Source organism: Trichomycterus rosablanca, chromosome 19, assembly GCF_030014385.1.
Source record: "Trichomycterus rosablanca isolate fTriRos1 chromosome 19, fTriRos1.hap1, whole genome shotgun sequence".
NCBI lineage: Eukaryota > Metazoa > Chordata > Actinopteri > Siluriformes > Trichomycteridae > Trichomycterus > Trichomycterus rosablanca.
In genome coordinates, this window is record NC_086006.1 from 3,790,021 (window position 1) to 3,806,105 (window position 16,085).

The 16,085-nt window shown below is 38.7% G+C and overlaps 1 protein-coding gene across 2 annotated transcripts; it reads right to left on the minus strand.

The window, feature by feature from the left end:
* Window positions 1-339: 339 nt before the first annotated feature.
* Window positions 340-12,168, minus strand: troap (trophinin associated protein). Of its 2 annotated transcripts, none has more exons than XM_063015490.1 (18): window positions 12,098-12,168; window positions 10,902-10,976; window positions 10,570-10,816; window positions 9,745-10,180; window positions 8,582-8,655; window positions 8,219-8,273; window positions 7,895-8,034; window positions 7,702-7,765; window positions 7,416-7,546; window positions 6,518-6,566; window positions 5,427-5,566; window positions 5,274-5,325; window positions 4,157-4,224; window positions 3,968-4,066; window positions 2,819-2,929; window positions 2,442-2,721; window positions 2,139-2,308; window positions 340-1,880 (listed from the first exon to the last, which is right to left on the minus strand). In XM_063015490.1, exons 2-18 carry the CDS (start codon window positions 10,955-10,957, stop codon window positions 1,806-1,808), a joined length of 2,247 nt encoding a protein of 748 aa, XP_062871560.1. In that variant the 5' UTR covers window positions 10,958-10,976; window positions 12,098-12,168; the 3' UTR covers window positions 340-1,805. The 2 variants fall into 2 exon arrangements, with proteins under 2 accessions (XP_062871560.1, XP_062871559.1); XM_063015489.1 differs by having other exon boundaries at window positions 2,139-2,311.
* Window positions 12,169-16,085: the final 3,917 nt, after the last annotated feature.

Here is a 16,085-nt window from a genome sequence, read left to right on the forward strand (position 1 = left end):
GGCCTCCCATGCAGGGCTAAATATAAGTCAGACTCAGGACTGGATGAGCAACGGTAAGCAGTGTCCTTAATGTCCAATAAAATAGTTAAGGTCATGCAAGGCGCATTCATAAGAGGTCAGCAGCCAAGTAGCCATTTAGTAAAAACATGTGCTAGTGTGGAACATTATTACAACACACTGATATTGTTTATTGATTTTTTTGTCTTTTTTATGGATAATTTTACACTTAAATGTTTTAGATCAGACATTTTAACTAATTTTAATAAAGAACAGACAGAAAATGAATATTGTTGATGTACTAAACAACGAAACAGAACAAAAAGATCAGACAACAGAACGTGAAAGGGCTGCTCAACATTTATTTTAAATATAAACAATATAGTACAAAGATAACATCAGTGATTTAGATACTGAATCTAATAAACACTGGCAGATAGTGTACATGATGTAGGGGTGGCATGGCATACAAAGATCCTTAATTTAACCAGTCATTAAACTCAGCTAAAGCTTCTGCATCTGTAGTGTTTGATTAAACTGCACGTACAAAGCCGCCCTGCAATTATTATTTTTAAAAATCCAAACCTCAATTCCAGAAAAGGTGCAACAGTGTGTAAAATGCAAATAATCAGATACCTGCAACATTATTGACAGAGTATCAACAGAACATTGCAAGGAAAAGTCTAGACTTTAATAATCAAGCATGGCTTGCTCGGCCCTTCACCAAGAAAACGCAGCAATAAATAACCCAACAGGTTTGATTTTTTATTGAGCGATTACAACAGTGCATAACATCATCAAAAGATGTAAATTACCCAGAGAGATAGCTGTGCCATTTTAATACCTGTGACTTTTGTTCTCTCAGATGAAACTGCATTAAAACCAGGCATGATTCTGTGATGGCATACCCCTGAGGAAAGTTGCATCATCATCTGAGAAAACGACCTGAGAAAACTAAGTTGTATGTTCATCACGTATGTTGTGCTTTCCAGGTTCAAGGTTCCAGAATCAGTCACCAGTGTAAAGATTAAAAGCCATGATGGTGGTTGGTTTTCATGGTTTGTTTACCAATACAACCCCACACACATGAACGCACCTTTAACAATATAATATCTCTGCACATTTCGGAGCATTATGTGCTGCTTTTTAGTTTCAGCATGACAAGGCCAGATCACATTGTGCAGTCATGGCTACATAAACAGAGTGCAGGTGCTAGATGAACTTGCCCCCCACTAAAAAACATGCAAAAAAAGTGCAAAATACAACAACAAAGCCTTGTGCTCCCGTTCCAGTGTTATTAGAGGTACTGCAGGCATTCAGTTAAGAATTATAAAGAAATAATGTGCTTTTTTACGGTTTTCAAGTTAAAACAGGTGAAAGAAATGGTATAGACTCATGCTTTCTGCTTTTACTTGCATTTTCACAATGTTTTCAACTATTTTGAAACTGAGGTTTGTATTAATACTACAGCACAGATCTTAATATAAAAGGGGGACAGTCAGTAAAGCTTTGGAAAATGTCAGGAACTTATTTCATAATAAGAACGAGTCACTTTGGTAATTATAACTGAAGCTGAGAAGCAGGTTGTTAGACGTTGGATTAATCACAGTAACTTTTTACCTCCTGCAGGAATAATTCTACTTGCATAGGTCAGTGATAAACAAACTTCTTCTAATAATACTATAACACTGTTCAGACTGGTGAAAAGTATCGGCAGTTAAACCAGGTTCAGATTAAGTTTACCCTGGCTAGTGCAAACCTAACCAGCTAAAGAGTTACAAATACAATCCGGTGGTTGGTTTCAGTCATCAGGCTCTGATTGGTGATGAGAGGTGGGAAACGGGGCCAAGGCTTGAAGACGTCCAGCTAATGGGCACAAAGCACTGAGGAAAGAAAAACAAGAGGAAGTAATGTAAATATGTACATAAAAATTCAATAATCTTGTACACAAACGCCCCCTTGTGGACGCTTTATGCTACATCTTGTAAACCACAGTGGGGACCAGATTGCCACCATTTTTATTAATTAAGTATACTTTGTTTTGTGTTTCGTATTGATGCATTGTTAGTGTTGCCTGGGTAAAAATCATGGACAAAATGAAGGTAAAAAGTTTGAAAAAACCTGCTTTAATGGACACTTACGGTGGAATCTTGAAAGAGGAGTAAGGACGCTACAGGGTTGATACAGCGAGGCTGAGCCGGCCAGAACTGCTGACGGGAAGTGTACGTTGCGCATTCATCATCCAGAAACAACTCCTCTAAAGGTGGCAGACGTCGTCTTAAAACACAAGCCGCCATGCTGAGGCTAGAAGCTGCTGCCAAACATGAGCAAAAACATGACAAGTGTAGCAAACGTACATGCTGGGTTATGCTCAAATCAAATTATATGCTCAAATGATCATCCCTTTTTGGGGTCAACATATGCTCTAAATGAGCTCACGTTACCTTTTGTCTTGCATAACCCACCGGGGGACAACACTTTATTCTGGTCTGACTTTAGATCCCCCTGTGATCCAACTGTTTGTACCAGCGGTGCAGAATCACCACTCTGTGCTACACATGGCTGTGTCTGTCCTGTATCCTGTGGCATCTGAGCCCTCGCACCGAACACAATGACTGACTGTCGATGTGGAGCCTGAATGAAGGGCTGAGCTGCTGGAGGCTTGTTCTCTTCTTCTAAACGGCACTGGTCCATGCTGTCCTCAAGCTTCCGACCAGTTTCAGTCTATGACAAAGGAGGAAGAGCTTAACCAGGTAAAGTTTACTAAAAACCATTAAAAGAAACTAAACTAGACTGATGTATCGAGCATAATGTCTCATACAGGTTGATGATGCTGCAGCAAGTGACATGGAGAAACATCTTCTCCTTCTTTCTGCATCTGTTCGTTTTCACACTCTTGCTCCTCCTGAAATAACCTCTGAACCACATCCTCCTGCCACACAGTTACACCCCAATGTCAACAAGTTTCATTATACGTAGCACATGTCTGAATAAGCAATTACATGAAAAGCAATTATATGAAAACTATCTGGCCAGAAGTCATGCAAAGAGCTAATAAACATCCAAAATTCACTGTTTTCACAATTTTTTAAGCTTTATGATCAAGATCCTAAAATTTTTTTTGTCTTGTGGCTTTGCAGCTGAGCTGTTGTTACTCCTAGATGGCATCACTATACAACAAAAGCACTCACAGAAATTATTAAACCAAAATGTTGGCAATTTTGGCGTTGTGCTTGATTTTACACAACTAACTAGAGTTGGCACCCAACTCCTTTTTTCTCCCAATTTAGTGTAGCCAATCCGCTGCTGGGGACCTTGATGGCGTCCAAGCAGGGAGTATATTGGCCTGACACACACTCCCTCTGACGTGTGTGCAGTCCACCAATCCCTTCTTATTCACCCACACTTCGGTGGATTTAAATGTAAGGTCGGCTTCGCGTAGGGAGAGCCACACCCCGATCTCTGCTCTCCTCCACTTTCTGTACAGGTGCCCAGGGCAACCAAGGTCCATACACAGCGTTGATAAACCCACCCTTTAGTCCTGTCTTTCCCACCCAGCGGACTGGATTGTCTGCTGCAGGCATTAACCAATTGTGCCTGCTAGAGGGCGCCTCGCCTCAGGGAGATCAGAATCTTGGCGGATTATCCCGCTGCGCCACCTGGGCGGCAGATCATTTTTCAGCAAAATTCTGTATAACCCACTTGGACAATTGTATAACTAAAATCCAAAACGTAATAATACACGTCTCTAATTCTTACCAAAAAAATAAATACTGTAATGCACCATTTATTTTAATCCAGCAGGTCAGGCAAACTGGGAAAATCAGGGTTTGAATTAGATTAAGACATTCATGTCATTAAGACCTTTATTGTAACTGAAGTTGGTGTAATTTCTTTCATTATTTCATTATTAGGATTTTAACGTCATGTTTTACACACTTTGGTTAGTTTATCGGAGATTATATCTTACTTCCTGCTTGGCAGAGCCGTCTGTGTTGGGTGCTTGAGTTTTACTAAATCCAGGAGATTCACTGACAAGAGGAGTCTTATGTCTGGAGATCAGCCTTCTCTAAAAAACACAAGCAAAATCACATCACGTGTAACTCATGTGTTCACTCAGCTTCAGACGATAACGTGCAACAAACAGTAGAGTACTGACCACAGACTGGGACTGGGATAAAGGTACCCGCTGTGGTGTGCCCTTTAGGGTGGGAGTTTGGCTGGCACCTGTGTCAAAAGAGGTTCATTAGTGCCTGTGGCATAGAAAATTTGCTCATAACAATTCAGCTCTTATAGCATAACGTTTCTGTAGAAACTGTTAAAAGATTCTGGGAATCCTTAGAAGTCTCCATTTTTTTAGGGCAAAGTCTGAAACCATTGCTGAATGTGCAGGACCTTCAAGCCCTCTGATGGCAGTGTAAAAAACAGTCCTGCTCCTGTGATAAATATAGCCACAGGAACTCAGGAGTACTTTGGAAAAGTATTTTTACTTAACACAGACCACCGCTGCATCAAGAAATGTAACCTGAAATTCTATTACACAAAAAGAAAGTCGTATGTCAATTCTATGCCAAAACACAACTGAATTTTCTGGGCCTGAGCTCACCTCAGATGGACCAAAAGACAGAGGAAATGTGAGTTGTGTGTCCGGTGAGTCCACGTTTCAGCTTGTTTGGATTATTTATTTATTTAGGATTTTAACGTCATGTTTTACACTTTGGTTACATTCATGACAGAAACGGTAGTTACTCATTACACAATATTCATCAGTTCAAGTTCAGTGACAAACAATCATGTACAATTTTGTATCTCCAGTTCACCTCACTTGTACGTCTTTGTACTGTGGGAGGAAACCGGAGCTCCCGGAGAAAACCAACACAATCACGGGGAGAACATGCAAACCCTACACAGAAAGGACCCGGAACACTTCACCTGGGAATTGAACCCAGGACCTTCTTGCTGTGAGGCGACAGTGCTACCCACCGAGCCGCCCCAGCTTGTTTGGAAACAGTGGAAATCTTATGTTGTACTTTTGCCAGTAAATAAAGTAAAAAACAAACAAACAAACAAAAATATTTACAAATAAGCTATTATTTATATTGCATTTTACAAAATCTTGCCGTTTTCTAGAATTATGCTATATAAATAATAGTACAAGTGTAATGTTAGAGGTATATTAAGTATTAACGTTAGTAGAAACATAATTTTGCCTTTAACCAATAACATAAAGCCAAACTTAATTACACTGATTAAGCTTACACAGGAACTACACTCACCAGTCCGTCCTGCCTCTTCTGCTCTGGGTTTTCTAACCGGTACTCTTTGAGCCTACAGAACACACGTGTTTTAAATGATTCGTTTCAGGAAAATAAATATCTTAAATGGGAAATTTACAATCGTATTAAACAAAACAATCAAAGTGGACTCACAGAATAGATGGAGGTTCCTCTCCGCGAGGGGCAGACAGATACTCGAGGTGTTGTTCCAGTGGGACCCCCAACTTTTACACCCTCGTTCAGCAAAATGCTACTGAGCGCTACTGGGTCGGGAGAGAACGGCACAGTACCTCCTAAAATATACACAAAAAACTTTAGTTCAACAGCTTTAATGTCCTTACAGTAGAAGCAATTTTAAACTGTGATTTAACCTGTAATTATAAGGCAGTAGTAGCTCAATGGTTACAATACTGGACCAGCGATCAGAAAGTTTCCAGTTCAATCCTCACTACATTTACATTTTCAGCATTTAGCAGACGCTTTTATCCAAAGCGACTTACACAATGAGCAATTGAGGGTTAAGGGCCTTGCTCAGGGACCCAACAGTGGCAACTTGGTGGTGGCGGGGCTTGAACCGGCAACCTTCTGTTTACTAGTCCAGTACCTTAACCACTGAGCTATCACTGCCACCAGGGTGCCACTGTTGGGCCCCTGAGCAAGGCCTTTGAGTCACTTTGGACAAAAGCGTCTGCTAAATGCTGCAAATGTAATCTAAATGTAAATCCATGGCTTAAATGCACAGTCTGACCACACCTGACCTGTGAGACTTGTACACCCCTATTCCCCTGCATGAACACTTAGGTCCTCAGATCCTGGTCTCTTGTCTGCTCCAAAATTTAGATCATTCAGTGTCATGGCCCCAAAACTTTGGAACGCATTAACACAAACTCTCCGCCTCTGCTCTTCATTGTCTCCATTTAAAACTCTCATTTTCCTCTCATTTTCTTTGCAATATGATATGCATGTAAAGTGACCTTGGGTATAAGAAAGGCACTATATAAATAAAAAGCATTACTATTATTATTACTTGGTTTCTTATTAAACAGGGCGCACGACGTCAAAAACTGCACCGTTGTGCTTTATTACCGGTTTGAAGCTCCAGATGATGAACAATTATTATCATTATTATTATTATGATGAACAAAGATTAACATTCTTGCCATTTTCTCCTAACAGTTTGAAAAAATTGTTTTTGGCCCATGATGTGAATAAAAACAAACAAACAAACATAAAAAAAAACACACCAAATGTCACAGCTTCTGTCTGAGTCTTTTTAACAGGAACCCTCTGAGCCTGTTGAAAACAAAAAGCTCCATGAAAAAACGATTAAATAATACAAACATCACAATTAATAAATGCGACATTTATATTTATTTATTTTTTATACACTTGATTGTGTTATTTATGGCATGATCAGTGTTATGTTCAAGTCTTTTTTTTGTCCATTTCTATTTTTATTTTCGTTGAAGTTCAGGATTGTTCTTGCGTTTTCTTGGTTAAGGGTTTCTTTAACAGTTCCAGTGGGTAGTTGTTGTCTCTCTCTGGTGTATTTGGGGCATTCAGTTAAAATATGTTTTATTGTGAGTTGTGTTTGACATCTTTCACATGTTGGGGGATTGTCTCCTTTTATTAAGTATTGGTGAGTGATTTTTGTATGACCTGTTCTGCATCTTGTGCGTATAACTTGGTCCACTCGTTTTCTTTGGTGTGTTCTTGGCTTCTTGCTTAGATTTGGATGTATCGACATTTATAAGATTCTCAATCTGTACATGTATATGTATGGAGAGTGAATAGTCATGAATTATTTAATGTAAACCCTTTTGACAGGCACTTAAGGTCAGGCCTGGTGTGAATGAGATGTCGGTCAGTGTGGTGCACTGTAATATGTAATGTGTACACTATTTTGAATCAATTGTGTATAAACAGCGGGGCAGTGGTGCTACTGAATGCATATGTGACCTTAAAGGTTAAAGTTCAACAGATTTTAGCAAGATGTGTTTAATCTGTGTTTAATTCTAACATGCAACAACACACTGGCCTTTTTTTACCAGTGAGTAAAAACATTTTTTTTCAGTACATGTAACTATGTGTCTTGTTGATGATGTTAAAACAAGTCAGATAAGATATTTATTGTGGACTCACAGAGTAAATAGAGGTTTTTCTTCCAGAGGGAGCGACAGAACATCGGGGTGTTGTAACAGCTCCTGCTTTAACACCCTCATTCAGCAGAATACTTCGAAGGGCTGAGGGGTCAGGGGAGAACGGCTCAGCACCTAAACACAGAAAGAGCTTCACCTACTACACATGTACACCAGTCCTCCAGTACTGAAAAATGATTGTTCATAATGTATTTGTGCTATAATAACTGACATTATCATCCTTGAGTCTAGAAAAAAAAGTGAAATGTATAAAAAAGCCGGTAAATTACCAGCAGGTCGTGCTGCGGCTGCTGCTGTGTGTGTCTGAGGCCTTTTGATGGGGACTCTTTGAGCCTAGAGCAGAAACAAAGCAAACAACAGCTCAAAAAAACTTTAAAAATCTCATTATAAAAAGTAGAGGTTTTGTTTGTGTGTTTTTATTTACATTTTGTAATTGTTCAAAACTTACGTAAGTGAACTTACAGAATAAATGGAAACTCCTCTACCAGAGGGGCAGATAGATCCTCTCGGTGTTGCTCCATCAGTACCCCCTACTTTAACACCCTCGTTTAGAAGAATACTAGAGAGAGCTGACGGGTCAGGGGAGAACAGAACCGTCTTTTCTAAAATAAACACAAATAGTTTACACACTGAAAACTCTAACAAGCAAAAGAATGTCTGTATATTTTTAACTACAGAATAGTGACAAAGTTCAAATGTAAATATCAAGCAATTTCAGGTTATGAGCTTCTAAAGTTAGATATAGCTTATATAAACTTCTATGCACCTTGAAAAAAAAGATCTTACCTGATACAGCTTCAGCTCTACGACAGCCCTTCTTCTTCACAGAGACTCTCTCAGGCTAAAAAACACTTAGTAGTTAGTATTTCCATGTAGATCTTTATACATCTTAGTACATTTGCAGTGCTATGAAGAATATATTTTCATATTTTGTAATATTTAGAACACCCAAAGTTTAGGTTTATCCGATAATACATTAGTATTGTTTGTCCTCTTTTAGTGTTTTTTGTTTAATATATTTGTAAAACACAAGGTATATATGTAAGGCAAATGATTAAATCAAATCAGTCACTTATCTTATAAATAAATAAACATCAGTAATAATTCCTAAGGCCTAACTTCATGTTAAATTTTCACTAGAGCACTTACCAGGTAAACAGAGGAACCAGATCCAGAGGGGCAGATGAAAGGACGTGGAGTCTGAGTTACAGCACTGTTCAATTCTGATGGATCAACAGAGAACTAATTAATACAACCAAACATCACAAAACTATTTTAATAACATTTATAACATTTACTGTCACACATACAGTAAGGAAAACAAGCATTCAACCCATTTAAACTGGTGCAAATAAAAAAGAAATGATTGTACAAGTGGTTATAAAATATGCTGCCATGGTTTGGAAACATTTTACATAACAAGAACCAAAGCTTTCGGAACTTGAAAAAGCCAAAGTAAAAACATCCTTTTCAATACAATTAGTTCAATCATCTACAAGGGGAAGTTTCATAAATAGATACACAAAAGTTCCTGAATAAAATTATTTGGCAATCATTTAGTTTGAAAGAAGAGTTGTGTGTATGATCCCAAAAACATCACTCTCACAGTGAAGTGTGAAGGAGAGAGCATCTCCATATGGGGTTGCTTTACGGTACTGAAGAATTACATGTCATTGAAGATTTAATTGCTAACAACAGCTTTGCAGATATGCACAACATATCTGTTCTTTTCCTCACTTAATGTTCTCCCTGTGTCTTCGTGGGTTTCCTCCGGGAGCTCCGGTTTCCTCCCACAGTCCAAAGACGTGCAAGTGAGGTGAATTGGAGACACTAAATTGTCCATGACTGTGTTTGACATTAAATACTTGAACTGATTAATCTTGTGTAATGAGTAACTACTAGTCCTGTCATGAATGTAACCAAAGTGTAAAACATGACGTTAAAATCCTAATAAATAAATAAATAAATCCTCACTTTACATTTACTCTGGATCATGTACTGGCCAACAACACATGTTGTTTAATCCTGTGAATACCTACTGTACCAAGCACGGTGTATATTGTATTGTTCTGTGTTGCACCCTGGTTTTGAAGGAACGTTGTTTTATTTTAATATGCACTTTTATATAGGTGAAGAATAACAGTACAGCCTCTTGAACTTGAACAATCCAACTATCCCCCTCACTTCAATGTTGTTAAAACTTACAAATCTCTCATTTTTATACTCAAACAAGCAAATTACTGACTAAATAAAAACGTTTTCTCCTGAATGGATCAGTGAATGTGATTTATACATGTTGAGACTTTACTCACCTGTTGTACACCGAGCAGATACTAGAGTCTGAATCCTGCCCTTGTTGATTGGAGGATAGTCTGCTTTATGGTCAGCTCCATCAGTTTCAGTATCCAATTGTGTTCTCAAGTCTCTCTGAACTGATGGTGCTACTTTATTAGATAACAGCTCTTCATCTGCATTAGCATTTTTAAGTTTGGATCCTGCAAACGTGTGACACTTTAAACTTAAAGCTATATTACGTCCTTCTGGATTTCTGGAATGCTTTGCAGAAGTTTGTAATCGGTGCTTGTTTGGCGTTTTGCCTGTCAACTGTTGAGCCAAATGGGTTAAAGTTATTCCAGAGTCCCTTGCTGTTTCAGAAGGAGCTTCGGTGCTCTTTTGGTTGCGAATCCGAGGCTGAGAAAAGTTGAAAGGAACGGGTTTGGTGCACATCTTCTTCTTCTGAACTTTACCCTGTTGGGATCAACGTGTAAATTAAAACCTGTAAGTTGTTCACACATTTTCAAAAGACATGTACTGTCAGGAAAACATTACAGTAAAGGTTATCACAGTGCTTGATCAGGGATTGCGTCGATGTATTTTAGTTCACATTTAAATTCATGGCTAGGGCCATTAGTGAGTTACCCTGTATCTTTTTAAGTGTTTAACAGGTGTTCTTATTCCAAGAGACTTAAAGGATTGTGTTTTTCTCCCACTGAACATTTACACAATTTGGGTATTAAATATAGTTAAGAACGAAGTTAGTGTTCATTTAATGCAGCCCAGCAATAACAATAATCAAAACCACTGATAAATTGTGCATTCATCAGCTGTGAGCTACAATCAAACAACAAACAACCTACCAGCAGTGGCCTCTCTTCCCATTTCTTATGCCCTGTTTCCTCGGAGGTGTCTGGTCCAGCTGAGTGCAGTGATTTTGCAAGTACTGGAAGCCTGCTGACACCCAACATTTTACTGCCTCCTTTTGTTGGCTTGGCTGCATTTGGATCCTGGTTCTCAACATCTTTTTTACACAGTTGTGTGTTAGTCTTGTGAATTTTGGTCCTTACATGTTCAGAAACTTTATTTTGTTCCTGAGGTTTTAAAACTCTGTGGAATAAAAGAAGATGAACAAGTCTGTACATTTATATAAATCCTACAGCATTATAGGAAGTTCAGGATCTAGCTCATTTACCCTGTGTGTTCTCTATGGTTGTTGCTTTTTGGATGCAGGCTTGAAGAGGAGGCCATTTAAAGAGGAATTCAAGGGCTGTTACAATGAAAAGGAAAAAAAACAGCAAGTATTTCAGCAAGTGTTCAAAATAAATAAAAATTTTTATTCATTTAAAATTACAGGTTGATAAATGTATTATACTGTATATATCAGTCATCCATATGAAAAATGTAGTCACTCATTTGTTTTTTTTAGGGCAATGCACTAATCCATTACATCCATGTTCACTCAAAACTAGAGGCAATTTAGTTTCAGTTTCATTAAACCATCCAAATTGTGGAAAAATTGTCTACAATAGTTTTTTTAATATATATATATACATATGAATTTAATGTAAATGTCAAATTTTTCTGTCAATTAAATGTTTCTATTATTATTTATTTATTTATGCCTGCCTACCTATATATATATATGTAGGTAGGTAGGTAGGTAGGTAGGTAGGTATAAATATTAATCATATATATGATTTTAATGAAAAATCTAAATTTAAATTGTGGGAATATTGTCTAGAACAGTTTATTTACACACACACACACACACACACACACACACACACACACACACACACACACACACACACACACACACACACACACACACACACACACACACACACACACACACACACACACACACACACACATATATATTAATGTAATGTAGTCACTAAATAGTTTCGCTTATGTTTATATATCAATTAATATTTATGCCTGCCTACCTCTATCTATCTATCTATCTATCTATCTATCTATCTATCTATCTATCTATCTAACTATCTAACTATCTATCTAACTATCTATCTATCTATATATATATATATATATATACATTTTATGTAGTCACTAAGTAATTTTGCTCATATTTATCTATTAATTTAATTTTTCTATTCATATTGATGCCTATGAAACCTAAACATTTAAAATAAATCTTTATATTTGTATATTTACATCTATAAACTGGCAAAATAAAGTCAATAAATGTCATTGTTTAGTGTATTATAAAATGTCTATATATAATAAAGCTCAGTGCTACAAATAACCTGAACTACTGACTTATATACCAAACTACAGACTAAACCTGTTCCATTTTCAGCATTATTATTATAATAACTGTGTATAATCTGATGAATTAGTTAATAAACTCTCTCACACACTCACCAGTTCACATGAAGAGTAAAATCTGAATAATTCAGTTTAGTCACAGACCCGCACAAAGCGCTGAACTCGCTCCTCTCACCACCGCCGAGGCTCGTTGATTTCCGGGATACACAGTTATTTTGTAAAAAGCACGCATTTCGATTGGCTGAAACGTGCATCTTGCCAACCAATCACCGAGCTCCATCGGCGCAGTTATAGAAACCAGAGCCGTAGATAGAGAGAGTTGCGACACCCCTTGATCTCGCCGCTACGCGGTCACGTGGTTCATGTAACCCTCAATAGTTCCAAACAAACCCGGCGCTGTCATGTTCTCAAATGGGACAGGCAGCAGTAAATGAAATATTAAACGGCAAATAATAAACATTTGTACAATTTCTGGGTATTTTCAACTGCGTTTACATTTACTGCATCTGCTTTAATGTCAATTTGGTATATAAAGTGGAAGATTGATGTTTATAATGACTTGTTAATAGGTCGTTCTTGTTAACACACAGTACATTATAATAGCATACATTACATAATGCGATATCATTAAGTAGTAGAGACAATATACAGTATAGACATTAAAGTTTTTTATGTTTTGTTTTTTGCATAAACTAATCTCCCTTCACTTTCCTGAGGATTCATAATAATAATCATTTTGGCTAAACACTAAGTCATGTGCTGGATTCATAAGGTTTACCTGCACTGAATGAACAGATTGATAAACACATTACCGTACCAAAAACATTATAGTGCAGGTACATGAAAAAGCATTCATTCATCTCTTATTTCATGAGTGATTAATAATTGATTCCTACATGTAATACATTAATGAATTCATTATGAATATGCACTAGTTCATTTTGTCTAATGTAAGTGGTGGACAAGGTACACAAACCATTTAGTTGAGTTAAAGTAGAGATATCCAAGGTAACATATTACTCCAGTAAAAGTAGTAGTAAAAGTAAAAATACTCTTTACCTCCACTAAAGTACTAAACTAAATTTACCTTCAAATGTACTTAAGTATGAAAGTAAAAGTATAATGATTTATTGTGGTTCTAATGTTTTATGATCATTTCTGTAACAAGACTCTTGATTAATCAACTCATTTTAGGTGAAAAGACTCGTGTGTCATTAATTAAGCTTAACTGACTAAGCTAAATTGGGTTATACCTATTAATTAAGATAAACATGTAACATTTAGTGCTGAGCAAATGCTAAACAATAACAGTATTAAGTATATTAATGACATTAAATTCATAATTTTTTTAAAACAAAGCAACATACAGCTAAAAATGTTTGATAAGTAGTGGAAATGAATGGGGCTCTATGGGTTGTTTGGAACTATACAGAGCTCCACAACCCGGAAGCTGCGCAGAAAAAATGTCCCGCCCCCTTTCCAACGGTTCCCTATGGGAGTGTCGCCACTCTGTTCTCTCTACCGCTCTGATAGAAACCTAAATGCGGCTTTAAACCACGTGACTTTTTGAGTGGCGTGGGGTAGCAACCGCTTTAAAACACGTCTTACACATAATCATTCATTCATTTATGCTAATAATCAATCATTTAACTATTTTATTGTAACTGTTTTGTTTTATCTGTCCAAAGCACATTCTTCATAAGAACTGTTGTTTGTCCACAAGCCACACCTGTGCTTGTCCTTCTAAAGTGGTGACAGTGTACATGTGACATACATTTATTCATTCATTTTCTTATCTGCTTATCCAATTAGGGTCGTGTGTGTGTGTGTGTGTGTGTGTGGGGGGGGGGGGGGGTTGGGGTGCTGGAGCCTATCCCAGCTTTTCAATGGGCGCAAGGCACACAGTAACACCCTGGACAGGACAGCAGACACACATACACACACACACCCATTCACTTATAGGGCAATTCAGTGTCTCCAATTAACCTGACTGCATGTTTTTTGGACTGTGGGATGAAACCGGAGCTCCAAGAGGAAACCCACGCAGACACGGGGAGAACATGCAAAGTCCACACAAAAAGGACCCGGACCACCCTGTCCGGGGATCGAACCCAGGACCTTCTTGCTGTGAGGCAACAGTGCTACCCACTAAGCCACCGTGCCACCATGTGACTTACAGATAGAAAATGAACCCTGAGAGGAACAGTGTTGTTTAATCCAAGACAAAACACAGGCAGTTGCCTGGGCTATCAACTGAAAGGTTGAGAGTTCAAATTCCAGCTCTGCCATACAGCCACTGTTGGGCCCTTGAGCACGGCTCTTAACCCCCTCTGCTCCAGGGGCGCCGTATGATGGCTGACCCTGCACTCTGACCCCAGCTTCCAAACAAACTGGAATACGTGAAGAATTTTGATGTACTGTACACCTGTATATGTACAGTGTATCACAAAAGTGAGTACACCCCTCACATTTCTGCAAATATTTCATTATATCTTTTCATGGGACAACACTATAGAAATAAAACTTGGATATAAGTTAGAGTAGTCAGTGTACAACTTGTATAGCAGTGTAGATTTACTGTCTTCTGTAAATAACTCAACACACAGCCATTAATGTCTAAATGGCTGGCAACATAAGTGAGTACACCCCACAGTGAACATGTCCAAATTGAGCCCAAAGTGTCAATATTTTGTGTGACCACCATTATTATCCAGCACTGCCTTAACCCTCCTGGGCATGGAATTCACCAGAGCTGCACAGGTTGCTACTGGAATCCTCTTCCACTCCTCCATGATGACATCACGGAGCTGGTGGATGTTAGACACCTTGAACTCCTCCACCTTCCACTTGAGGATGCGCCACAGGTGCTCAATTGGGTTTAGTCCATCACCTTTACCTTCAGCTTCCTCAGCAAGGCAGTTGTCATCTTGGAGGTTGTGTTTGGGGTCGTTATCCTGTTGGAAAACTGCCATGAGACCCAGTTTTCGAAGGGAGGGGATCATGCTCTGTTTCAGAATGTCACAGTACATGTTGGAATTCATGTTTCCCTCAATGAACTGCAGCTCCCCAGTGCCAGCAACACTCATGCAGCCCAAGACCATGATGCTACCACCACCATGCTTGACTGTAGGCAAGATACAGTTGTCTTGGTACTCCTCACCAGGGCGCCGCCACACATGCTGGACACCATCTGAGCCAAACAAGTTTATCTTGGTCTCGTCAGACCACAGGGCATTCCAGTAATCCATGTTCTTGGACTGCTTGTCTTCAGCAAACTGTTTGCGGGCTTTCTTGTGCGTCAGCTTCCTTCTGGGATGACGACCATGCAGACCGAGTTGATGCAGTGTGCGGCGTATGGTCTGAGCACTGACAGACTGACCTCCCACGTCTTCAACCTCTGCAGCAATGCTGGCAGCACTCATGTGTCTATTTTTTAAAGCCAACCTCTGGATATGACGCCGAACACGTGGACTCAACTTCTTTGGTCGACCCTGGCGAAGCCTGTTCCGAGTGGAACCTGTCATGGAAAACCGCTGTATGACCTTGGCCACCATGCTGTAGCTCAGTTTCAGGGTGTTAGCAATCTTCTTATAGCTTAGGCCATCTTTGTGGAGAGCAACAATTCTATTTCTCACATCCTCAGAGAGTTCTTTGCCATGAGGTGCCATGTTGAATATCCAGTGGCCAGTATGAGAGAATTGTACCCAAAACACCAAATTAAACAGCCCTGCTCCCCATTTACACCTGGGACCTTGACACATGACACCAGGGAGGGACAACGACACATTTGGGCACAATTTGGACATGTTCACTGTGGGGTGTACTCACTTATGTTGCCAGCTATTTAGACATTAATGGCTGTGTGTTGAGTTATTTTCAGAAGACAGTTAATCTACACTGCTATACAAGCTGTACACTGACTACTCTAAGTTATATCCAAGTTTCATGTCTATAGTGTTGTCCCATGAAAAGATATAATGAAATATTTGCAGAAATGTGAGGGGTGTACTCACTTTTGTGATACACTGTATATATGACAAATAAAGGCAGTCTATTCTATTGTATTCTACAGTATTGTATTCTA